Consider the following 11,999-nt stretch of genomic DNA (forward strand, 5'->3'; position numbering starts at 1 on the left):
CAGCTCTGTCTCCTGGGAGGCTCAGTCACCCCACAGGAAACGCAGAGCGGCGTGCTGTCACGAGGGTCTTTGTGTCCGCTTCTTTGGGGTTGCCTTCAGCGGGGACCGAGGCTTTCTCTGGGTTGTTGGCCCCAGCCTTGTTTGCAGAGCACAGCCCGGGGCCAGGGTTGCAGAGCACGCGCTGCGGTCGACGGTGACGTGGCCTGCCCGCACGCCACCTCCCCACTCCCTGCGGGAGCCGCCCCGGAGCTCCCCTCGGCTCGGTCCCCCTTCCCAGCAGCTCGGGGGGGGGGGCAGGACCCATCTGCCTCGCTGGGTAGTGGTGGGCTGGAGGCCGAGCAGAGCTCCGCGGGGGAGCCTGAGGGTCTGCCCGAGGGCTGCAGTGTCTGGGGGCGGCTGTGATGGTGGGAGCGCTGAGTGGGGAAGCCTGCTCTGGTCCAAGGCATGTGACGGCCATGCAAACTGTGGGGAGACGGGGAGGATTTCACCGAGTGGAAAGCCCAGCTTCCTCTGCGGCGAGGGAGAGTTCCTCTTGTTTTTTTTTCTCGTCGCCGTTCAGGGGGCTGGCTGCAGTCAGCCGCAGGAGGAGCCACGTCTGCCCTTCGGGGAAGGATCTGCCAGCTCTGAGCCAAGCCTTCCCTAGGCTGGCCGAGCCGAACGCAGGTGCAAGGGTGGCTTCCCACTCGCCTTAGCAGCTGCTGTAAAACCAGGGTAGGAGGTGCTGCGGTTGGGGGAAGAGGCTCTGTAAAGCAAGGAGCTGACAGAGGTCTGGACTGACTCCGAACACAACAGAGCCTTCGGCGGCAGTGGCGAAGGGAAATCTGAGCAAGGGGCTCTTATGAGCCCTGTGGTCCCTACGTGCGAACAGCAATGCTTGTCAGAAAGGTGCCATCGACCCGCCTAGTGCTCTCTGCTGCATTTCCCTTGCAAAAGTGACATGACTGCAGACACCTGCTTACAAACTCTCTACACGAGAAGGCAGAATTTTATTTAACTGTTTATTACAGCTCACGTCGAAACTTTCTAAAAGTTTACCAACATACCAGTGCTAGGAAACACAGTAACAAGAGATGCAGAATCTGTTCGCTTTTATTTTGTGTGCAGTTTTTCTTTTTACCTTGTGAGTGCTGTGAGAATTTTACACTCTGGTCATTTCTTCAGTAAGATTTCTGTGTAGGAGCACAGTTCCCATCGGAACCAGAGCTGGGGAGGTGTTTACAATGTGTTTGCAATGCGTTTGCTCACCCATCCGACCGTGGAGATAGTGAGAGCGGGCTCCAGAGAGCTCCCCTTCCTCTGCCGCGCACGTGTGCTTGGACACCTACAGTCGCCATTACCCGCAGGTTTCGGCTTTGAAGGTGCAGGGCTGGAGGAAACAGTGGACTGCTCTTTAGGTAAAAGCCCCGTGCGTGGGGAGTTTTCTCCTCGAGTCACGATTTGAGCACGAGCTATTGAGATCGCTGCTTGAGCTGGGCTGAGGTAAAGTGACCCCTTCTGTAACGGTTGGTCTTTTTAGCAGGGCCCTTGGGTACGGTGAAGTTCAGCTGCGACCAAGCCCTTTGTTAGTAGGCTGAACTACTACAGAGGTGAGTTTAGCACAAAATTCCTGCTGCAGCAGGAGAAAAGCCGTTGTTCTGACTTGGCTTAAAAAGCGAGGTGACTGGTGGGGCAGCTTTTAAAGCGTGCCCGTGATTAGGGCCGTGCTCGTGCGACAGTTGGTACGCATGGCTTTCGTACGGTTCGGACCGCAGCTCTGCTCAGCTAGCGAGAGAAATGTGAAAGAGCAAACGCTGTGTATGTGCTGAGATACTGTACTGCGACGAGAGCTACTTGGAAGCCAACAGGCTGCCCAAGTCCGCAAGGGCTGCCCTGCACGCCAGCCTGCGGGGAGATAATTAATGGCGGTGAGCGCTGAGGCTCTTCTTCCGGACCAAATTTCTATCGAGCGGCCCCGATCTGAGTAGATGCTGGATACTCATGGTTCAGGGCAAGGTCAGCGCCCAGGTTGGCTCTGTGTAACCCTGGATGCACTAAACCTCTGAAAGCCCGGTTGGGTGGAGCAAAAGCACCGGAAAGCGCAGTGCAAAGCCAAACGCTACGTTCCCTCTCAGCCCGCTAAAAACGAACAGAAATGATGCAGATTACCTCTTTTCCTTACTCTGGGGCAGTGGGTCTCGGAACCCACCAATTCCCGTACAACTAGCTGCAAAAAAAAAAAAAAAAAAAAAGAAGTTACACCTTCAGCCTCGCGAAGCTGCGTGGTTCATCTCCCCTGTGCCCAGTGACAAGCCAGAAGCCATCCCTTCAGACAGCTTTCTTCCTTAAAGGAAAGCTTTGAGATAGTCAGGCGTTCAGTTCAGCGGTCGCCCACCAGAGCTCTTAACAGCAGTAAAACGGATCAAATGAGCGGGAAGGGATGAGGCTGGCGTCAGGAAAGGAAACCGTGACAGTCAGATCTTTCAGTCCGTGGCAGGGCCGCCTGGCATGAGCCGTGTTGGGAAGATCAACGTGCCGTGGCTGGCCGGGGGCGTGTCGCGCAGCAGGAGGAGCAGTGTCGCAGCCAGAGACCTTCCAGCACCGTGTCATGCTACTGGAGCGATCTCTGCATCCCTCGCTGGTCCTACCTGCATCTCTTGTTCCAGTCGCTGTGGCCAGTGAGTCCTGCTGCTTCCTTTGGGCATGTCTCTACCAACCTGAGCCGGTGAAACGGAGACCCGCTTAGCTTTTGTCTTCAGTCCTCGCTCGCTGACGCGACTCCACGCTTCCTTGGCCGCCCCTTTTTCGTTGCCCCTGGCACCCCAGTCTAGTGCCTGGCTCCGTGCGCAGGACACCTGCGGTCAGTTTCTCGAGGGAGAGATGGAAATGTCAGGTTCAACCGACTCTGGTTCGTCCGGCCCCACCAGAGTGACCGTCGGACAGCCAGCGTTCACCAACAGCTGCCAGACGGATTCCTACAGGTATGAGAACCAGGAGGAGCTAAGGGAAGGTGTCTGGTGGGATTTGGGTGTTTGGTGGCTCTCGGACCTCAGCTCCCCGAGGAGTGAAGGAAGTGGTGGGGACGCTTGTGAATCTTGGGACTGAGGCCACAGCACGTGTGCCACGGGGAAGGCAAGCCTCAGGCCGGTTCTGCCCTGCAGGCAGCCCTTCCCGGCTAGAAAGTGGAGATGGAGGTGGTGTTGTCAGACTCGATCCCGCTGCCCTTCCTCGTCACCTCCAGGATCTCCTGCAGGGTCTCCTGGCTTATGCACCCGAGCTCTTGCAGGATCCGGAAGAAGTCGTTCCGGAACTTGACTCCGATGAAGGCATAGAGGAGGGGGTTGAGACAGCAGTGTGTGAAGCCGATGGCCTCGGTCACCATGATGGCTGTGTCCAGCTGATCTTCCAGGAGGCAGTTCTTGGTGAAGGCTTCTAGCTTGGTAAGTGTGTTCAGGAAGATGACGATGTGGTAGGGGCTCCAGCAGAGCAGGAAGACGCCTGTGACCAGGATGGCCACGCGGACAGCCTTCTGCCTCTGCAGGCGCTGGGACTGACAGAGAGCCCGGACAATGGCCACGTAGCAGTAACACATTACCAGCAGGGGCAGAAAGAAGCCCACGGTGTGGTAGAGGAAGCGGGTAGCCAGCCAGGCGTTGTTGCCGTCAATCCCAACCTCTGGAAAATAGCAAATGCTGCGGTTGCTGTCGTCTGTCCAGACTTCCATGAAGATGAGGTCGGGTAAGGTCAGAAACAGCGAGCAGAGCCAGACGGCCATGCAGGTGAGGTGGATGGAGCGAGCTCTGCGTTTGCGGTAGGTGTGGATTGCGTAGACGATGGCCAGGTAGCGGTCCACCGCGATGCACCCCAGCAGCATGCTACTGCAGTAGAAGTTGATCTTGTGGACAGCGCTCAGGATCTTGCAGAGGAACTTCCCGAATACCCACCCAGCCAAGCTCTCCACCACGCTGAAAGGGAAGGTGAGCAGCAGTGCCAGGTTGGCCAGGGTGAGGTGGAAAAGGAAGTTTTCCGTGGTAGTGCGAGACCGCTTGAACCTCTCTAAAATGACCAGGACCAGGGCATTGCCCAGAGTCCCCAACACGAACATCAGCAGGTAGATGAGGGGCATGAAGACCTTTCTGAAGGGGTCTCTCTGGTCGCCAACCACAGAAGAGGCCGGGTTGAAGCAAAAGTAGCCCTCCAAAGAAGGAGTGGTGTTCTCAGCTTCATAGTAACCGCTCAGCTCCACCTGGCTCTGGGGAAGAGAGAGAGAGAGAGAGAGAGAGTCTGGTTACCCGAGGGGAGCTCCTGAGCGCGAGAACCCGGTCCCCCCCGCTGCACCTGGCAGACCTGGAGCGGAGCATCCCCACGTCCCGTAGCCTGCCTGCAGCGCGATGACCTGGCAGGCCGCTCTGGTGCCAGGAGGTGCTGCAGCCTGTGGAGAGGGTTGTCCCGATCTCCAATAGTGAGGACTGCTCAGTCTGTAATTTCTAGTTTATTTCAGGACGGTCTGGTGTCCAGACAGACGACCAGTTTCACCTTTTGGTCCCTGCTGAGTTACCTGCTGGTGGCTTTTGCTTTCTCACGTGGCACGGAACCCTGCTCTCCTGTTTTTTCCCATCCCTTTCCGACACCGACTGTTCCTGTCCTGCCCACCGTCTGCTGTCAGGTATGAGGGTGGTGGGATTCACCACACGGCACATCTGCACCTCAAGTTATGGGCACTGCTCCCGTTCCCTTCTGCCCCTCCTCCTTGGAGACCTTGGAGCTGCCTGGGGCAGAGCGAGGCAAGGTGGGGACAGCAGCAGCCGTGCTTGGGATGGCTTTCCACGTGCTGGGAGAAGGGTGTGGGGCGGGTGTTCGAACGCGACTGGAGGAATGCCTCTGAGGCATCATGGTGCCCTCGCTACAGGGATGGATGCTGGAGAGAGAAATCTGTTCGGTGGCTAAACCTTGCGGTTCTGAATGAGTTCAGTCAGAGCAGGAAAGGGAATCTGAAAACACCACTCGGACCTGGGGCTGGTGGTACCCGGTAAGGAAAGTGCGATAGAGCCGCTGCAGATGTGGTTCGTGCTTAGCCCGCTGTAGCTCCTTGCCAGCTGAGCAGCCCGTGCTTGGGCCGAGACCGCGGGCAACTCCTGAGCGCCGGGAAGCTGGAGTCGTGCTCAGGATGAGCCCCCCAGCCAGTGGGCACACGCTGGCTGGCCTCGGGCCCCTTGCGGAAGCCGGGTGTTCGCAAAAGCAAAGTGCTCAGATGCAGATGGGCACAAAAAGAGAGCGAGCGGCACAGGAGGCTTGCGGCAAGCTGAGAAATTAGTGACAACCGGGAAGAGCTCGGCAGCAGTTACCCTGAGCTCCCCCACCCACACCCTCTCTGGAGACCAGCGCTGAGGCCTCAGTGTCAACCACAGAGGAAGTCTCTGCTCGCTGCTTTCGTACCTTTCACTGCTAGCTGGAGCCGTTTGCACCTGCTGCTCCTTCCCTCCTAGCCAAAGTTCCCATCTAAAAATACTAGCCCTGCTTTAAACAGTTGTAGAGCTTATCTGGGGGAGGGTTTTGCTCCCCCCGCGTGCTGCTAAGCCAAACAACCGTGACCAGCCTCAAGTCCTGCGTCGTGCCTAGCTAGCGAAGGGTGAGGTACGTTTCTTCTCTCCCGGGCAGCCTTCTCCAGGTGACGTGCTGGGTGCCTCTGCACGCCACGGTCTGGGGTAGAGAGGTGACTCTGCAGCAGCCGCGCTCGTCTCGAACTGCTGTGCTGCTGAAACCAACTGCGTGGCTCCAAGGGGAGCCTGGGCGCGTTGGCGGGGAAGAAGTCTGCGGAGCCTTACCGAACGCGCAGAGCGGGCAGCTGCCTTAGGTGGTCCCCGAGCGGCGGATGGTAGGAGGGTGAACAAGCCCTTGGGGAAAGCGCAGAATAAGCTTGCCCAGCTCTCGCTCTCTTCCCCGGGCCTCTACCTTTGGCTGTGGCTGGAAAGAACGGGGAGCCAGACAGACTTTGGCCTGACTCAGGTTACTCTCGGTCTTGCCACGGTCCCATTCCCTACCGGCTCTGCACCCAGCGGTGCTACCGCTGTGCTGTGATGCCACCCACAGTGTTTCTTCCCGAACGGCCAGGGGCCGGGAGTCCTCCTCCCTGCCCAAAACCTCAAATGCGCACAACTCTCCTCCCCTAACGTAACGGTGGGGCCACAAGCCTTTGGTGGGAAGCATTCGTATGCCCAAAGAGCAATTATTTTTCTGCTTTAGGGCATGACTCTGGAGACTGGAGGTGGCCGCTAAAGACAAAAGCCTTAGGAAATCCCTCCCGGTTGTTTTTCTCCCTGGCTTGAAAATATTACCTGCCTAGTCCATACGCAGACCCTGCGTCGGGAGCTACTAAGACCCTCAGAAACCTGTGATGTGCTGTCTGGGGCCAGACCCTTGAATCTCCCTGAAAGAACCCCAAACCGAACACACTTGCTACTTGATACAGCGGCCCAAGCTGTACCAAGTTATACCGAGCCGCTATACCAAACTGGTCAGGATGCGCGCGTGACCATGCCGAAAACCCTGAGAAGAACACGAGCTGGCATGGGAAGCTTCACTGGGGAGAGGCTGGAGGGTTCCAGCTTTGGAGGGAAAAAGGAAACGATGGGAAATGATGGGAAAAGGCCAGGCTTGCCGGCAGCAGTGTTGAAGCGCAGCCTGGAGCCACGCCAGCACCATCGACGATGGCGGATGGGCGGCCTGCACGGTGTTCGATAGCTTTGGCGGCTGAGCGGTTTCCAGCATGGCCTTGCGTTCGGAGCCGGAGGTGCGGAGGCTGACTGCTGCTATCAGACACCATCTGATTGCTGATAAGATGGCAGGTAGGGCTCTTACTGGAAGCCACTCACCGCGGGCAGGGGAAGCGTGCGCTGCGCTGTGTCTGAGGCGTCCTCTCATGTGCATCTCCGAGTAGAGCAGCGAGTGTGGGTGGGAGCGGACAGAGATGAGTTGGAGACAAATAAAAGGGGTTGAAAATTCAGAGTCCGGGCTGGGACAGGAAGGGCAAGGACCAGAGCTGCAGGAGATGCACTGAACGTGACAAGCCGAGGCTTTTGGGGACGCTACTGCGATTCCCGTTCCTAGGACTGGAAGCGGGTGGCGGCCTGATCTGGGATGGGAGAAGTCAACGGCGTGCGTGCAGGGGGACCTTCGTACGGGTCTGCGGTGCGAGTGCAGCCAAGCTGTGGGGGTGGGCGAGAAAGTGGTGCCTTTCTCTGTAACCCAGCAGTTCGGTGCATGTCTGGGAAGCCCATTCCCGTGTGCTCTTTGTTCAGGGATCCCTTTTCCCCTCCAACCCACGTCTCAGAGCTATTCCGGTCTCTGCATGTCAGCTGCTTTTCTCAGTTCCCCACAACTGCCAGCGATCAAAACATTTGGCTGCAGAAGAGAAGCAGCTTGTACGCTATTAGGGATTTTCCACGTGAGTCATTCCCTTCTAGCTCGTGCCAGGGCTGGGAGACGCACGTTGCGTTCCCAAAGCAGTAAAACTGAAATTGCCCACATCGGCGCAAGTTACTGACAGAGCTTCTGCTCACCCCCTCTCCAGGCACCAAACTGGGAAAGGCACCTATAAGAGCAAAGCCCGCGAAAATGCCACGTTCCTGTAGCGCAAGTGTCTGGATGGCTCTCGAGTCATGTTGGTCTCCCAAGGGTGAAAACTGGCCTGCAGCACCTCAAGGGGACCCGCTGGAGATCTCGGTGGCCTTTCTGCAACTGTGTTTGTGTTTCTCTAGTCTGCAGCTGAGGAAGGTTAGGCTGGCAAAGCTTTCTTGCTAGGGAGCCAGGCATGTTACTTTTCCACAAGGTTACAGAGACGAGGGGTCCTGTACGGTAGCAAAGCTTAGGTGAGGCCCTCGCTGCGCTCCCTGGGTGATACAGAGAGAAATGGCCCTTTCCGTGCAAATGCTCTCCTCTGTTTTCCTTCCACGCTTGCTCCATCGCACAAGCGATTCTTTCTGGTGAGTGCACGGGGTAAGGTTTGTGTCCGGACACCGCCGAGGCCTTTTTTGCCAATCTCTGTGGGTAGGCTGCCGTTACAAGCGATGAGCGTAACTAAAACAACATACAGCACCACCAAAGCGAAGGCGGTATTGCTCGTGCGAGACCTGTTGCGGGGAGGGAGCTAAACTTGGGAAGCTCCCGGGAGAACAGAGGTGGGAAGCGCACGTCACAAACTCCAAACGGCGTGGAGTCTGAGAAAAGGTATAAAACTGTTCTTGCTGTGGCACCTAACTCTCCGCCCTCCATCCCAAAGCCAGGTTTCCCCCCTCACGTGGGGTCTCCCCTGTAACTTAAAATAACGCATGGCAGAGGTAAAATCACTAAGCGAAGGCTCTGGAAAATACCGTATGCCAAGAACAAATCCCAGTGCTGCTTAAGCCCTCTGCGTTAAAAACCGCAGTTTTGCCACAAGCGGCCGCTCACTTACAGCGCGTGACACGCCGCAGGCGGGCGGGTGGCACGCTTCAACTCCGCTGGTTTTCTGGTGGTGGGACAGATTTCCAACAGAGAGCTCAGCCGGAGGAGCGAGTCGGTGGGGAGATGAAAAAGGCGTGACTCTGGTTTTCACCTTTCAGCAAGAGTTAGCGCTGCCACTGAACTTCAGCAGAGGTCAGGGAGAGACACGTCCTCTGCAAAAACCTTCTAAAGGAATGACTACCGCTCACAAAGGGGTTTTAGACTGGATGAATCAGAAAAAATAAGGAGGGTCGTGCTTGCCCGGCCATCTCCTCTCTCTTTCCTGGTGTACAGGACAAAGGAGGGACAGAAAAATTTTTAGAAATTAAGTCCAGCATTTCTCTCTCTACAGAAACTAAACAAGCACTGAGGTCTGCTTCAGAGAGCCGCTGTATTAAAAAAAAAAAATTCTGAGGTTCAACATTTGAAAACCAGGCTAATGATAGCGCTGCTGTGGACTTCCCCTTGGATGGCACAATATACTCTACAAGGTGCAGCTGCTGTCTTTCACTTGCAAACGCAGGGGACAGAACTATGGGGTAGAATACACGGTGCCATCGGTCCCCATTAGAAGAAGTACTTGCAAGTTATCTTCCCCTCTTTAAAATTCCCCTCTTGTACATATGCTGCGTATTCCCCTTTCAGCAGAGTCTTCGGCAGCCTGCTCGTGGAGAGGGCGAGCAGGGGTGGGCGCGTGTGTGGTCTGTACCAAGGGTTTTCACACACGGAGAGAGCGTTGGGTTTGCTTGGGTACTCCTGTTATGCAAAGATACTAGATGAGATTTCCAGGGCTTTGCAGGCCGGGTGCACAGTCATTTGTACCACCGAAGGCTGGAGCAAAAGGCGTCCGACACAGAATGAGTGTTTTACGCCCACATCGTGTCAATGGCTGCGCAGAGAGCAGGGCAGCGGGGAGACGGAGGCTCGGACAGGCTGGCAGCGCGGGGTGGGGCCGCAGCAGCCCGGCTGTCCCCGCGAGCCGCCCGGCCCTTGGGCAGCACCGGCGGTCTCGGTCCCTGCGCAAGAGCGGTGCTCGCTAGAACGTCTCTGCACGAGGTGCTGGTGGCTCGGCAGCTGTCCCCGAGGGAATACCTGCCGCCCTTGGATCAGAGCAGCCGTGGCCACGTTACGCCGGCTCTCCGCGAGCGCAGCGCTGCCACTCGCAACCCCCTCATCGATCAGGTCTGGACTTAAGGGACGCGAGGGCTGATTGCACTGGCGTAAGGAATCGCTCGAGCTCTCCCTCTGCCAACAGGAGTGTGAGAAGAGGGACAGACAGAAACCGGGTCTTGCAGCCCACCCCAGCTCTACGTGCTCTCCCCATTATCAAGCAAAGCCAGGCCCGACTCACCAAGTCGTAGGTCTCTGACGAGTAGCTGACAGGCCCCATGGTTTCAGGGGCAGGATCTGTCTCTCCTCCAGCAGTTTCAGCAAAAGTTCTTCTCTTTCGGGGTGGAGTTAATCATTTAAGTGAGTAGGGAGGGACCCAGCATGTAACAATAGAGTATTTGCAAGGCAAATGAGCTCTAGGCTTAGAGTGACCTAACTGATGTAAAGATTAGCATCTAGCTTTATCATCTCTCTGTTTAGTGCCATATGTTGATTTTGTTTAAAGTACAGCTTGAAGAATCCGTGTTCCGTTGGTCTGTACCAGAGAAGATCCGGAACGTCTGTAGGTCTTCCCTGGAAACCTCCAGGGCCCTTGCCCCCGGCTGCCCTCGTCCCAGGTGCTCCGAGAAGCTTTGGCAAGCTCTGTGCCAAGGGACACCCTTGCCAGAAATCTCCCTGGATCCGGGCACCTCTCTGGAGCTGTGCAAGACTTAGAAGACACCCGAGATGAAACGCACGGGTCTGGTCTGTATGACCGTCGCCCTCTGCCTCGGGGTCCTCCTGGCCGCTCTGGCCCCCGTGAGCTGCGGACAGCTTCTGCTCCATCTCCCGCTGCCTCGCCCTTCGCCTCGGCTCAGGGAGACGTGCGGCGGCTCGGACGGGAAAGCTGGGCCTCGGCGGCCGCTCTGCGAGTCTAGGGCAGGGTGCTAGCTAGCGCAGACCGGCCTGCTGTATGACACGCAGCGAAGCCCCTTGATTGGAGGCGTCCCTGCAGCGTTTGTCTCGCCCATAACGAAGACAGGAAATCAGGACTGTCTCTGCTCAGGGAGAACGGGCATTTTGTCCGGTAATGTTGCAGCAGCAGATTCACGGTGTGAAACCCCCAGTCTGGGTCAGCAGGACGGGATGGCAGCGCGGGTGGCATTCTGGCAGGAAGCCTTTCCTCTGTGAGGAGCCGAGGTGGTTCAGCAAGCGTGGCGTCTGTCCTCCCCTTGTCTGGGCACAGCCGCACCGAAGCCTCCGTGCCAGCCAGGAGTCTGGTGGGGCTTGGACTGGTGAAGGAGGAGGTGGTGTTATTCCAGCGAGCACTGCTTGACATGCTCTCCTCCTTATGCTTCTTAGCAGGCGCTTGGTGGTCCTGGCTCGATGGGGATCTGCTGTCCCGAGGATGTCGCTGTCCTCCCCTGCCCTGAGGACCTACCTATATGTGTGCACCTGCACGTGCCCACCCAACACACCAGCCTCTGGGCAGCCCTTCTCCCAAAAAGGGAGAGGATGGAGAGCTGTGAAGCCGGAGGGAGGGCAGAAGGAGATCGCGCTGTGCCTCCAGTCCCCTGTCTTGCAGGGGCAGTTCAGGCTGAGCGAGCCCTGTCCCGCACAGCTTGGCTGTCCTGAGGCCCTCCGCTGCCGGGGCCGTGGGGTGAGGTGAGAGGTGGGGTACCGCTGCGCCTGGGGGGACAGAGGAGTTAGGGAGGATGTTTTCACTCGGCTAGAACTGGAGGGTGGAGCACCCAGCAGCAGGGACTTCCTCTAAGGGCTACCGACGAGGGTGCTGCTCCCCATGGCAGGGCACATTTGGGATCGGCTCTGTCGGTGCGACAGCTTTTGACCTTCAGCAAACGCTGCCCTGCCCCCAGCCCCAGCTACTCTGTGAGCACAGCAGAGGTGGCGTGGGAAGTAAGGTACTGCAGGTTGGTAGGTTACGGTGATGGTGCAGAACCTCTCGGGTCCGAGGGACAGTCTGCAGGATGCGGCTACAGGGAACGGTAAGCTGAAAACACCTCCCAGGCCCTCGGACGTGGCACGAGAATGACAGGGGTTCAGGGAGCCCGCTCCCAAGCAATAAACACAAATGATTTCACTTGCAAAAACATACTACGCCAAGGAAATGGCTGCTACCATGCAGACGTGATCTACAGGATCCATATGTCGCTGTAACGTGAAATGTGAGGAAGATGGTAATGCGAGGGAAGAGCATGGGAGAACAATAAATGGGGAGAGAAGAAATTTAAATGAGAAATCACGTCACTTCACAGACAGGTAAGGAACTGACTGTGGAAGAAGATTGTCGCAAAAAGCAACCATAAATATTTGGGGATTGTTTTGGTGTCCGTACATGGGAGTTCCCGGCTGAACTCTGGTTTTCTGTCACGGGCACACATTCTCACCAGAGAATCGTTCACGCTTTCTCAGGAACATAAAATTCTGTTAAC

General features: G+C 57.0%; 1 protein-coding gene across 1 annotated transcript; it reads right to left on the minus strand.

Moving 5' to 3' along the window:
• Positions 1 to 984: 984 nt before the first annotated feature.
• Positions 985 to 11,249, minus strand: CXCR5 (C-X-C motif chemokine receptor 5). The gene is made up of 2 exons (XM_009974787.3): positions 9,809 to 11,249; positions 985 to 4,228 (listed from the first exon to the last, which is right to left on the minus strand). Exons 1-2 carry the CDS (start codon positions 9,845 to 9,847, stop codon positions 3,152 to 3,154), a joined length of 1,116 nt encoding a protein of 371 aa, XP_009973089.1. The 5' UTR covers positions 9,848 to 11,249; the 3' UTR covers positions 985 to 3,151.
• Positions 11,250 to 11,999: the final 750 nt, after the last annotated feature.

The sequence above is a fragment of the Tyto alba genome, unplaced genomic scaffold, assembly GCF_018691265.1.
Source record: "Tyto alba isolate M040663 unplaced genomic scaffold, T.alba_DEE_v4.0 Super-Scaffold_32, whole genome shotgun sequence".
NCBI classification, from domain to species: domain Eukaryota; kingdom Metazoa; phylum Chordata; class Aves; order Strigiformes; family Tytonidae; genus Tyto; species Tyto alba.

Coding starts and splice junctions, on each gene's coding strand:
- CXCR5 (XM_009974787.3), bottom strand. CDS start 9,847: ATGGGGCCTGTCAGCTACTCGTCAGAGACCTACGACTTG. Junction 4,229..9,808: donor CGTCAGAGACCTACGACTTG/GTGAGTCGGGCC, acceptor TCTCTTCCCCAG/AGCCAGGTGGAGCTGAGCGG.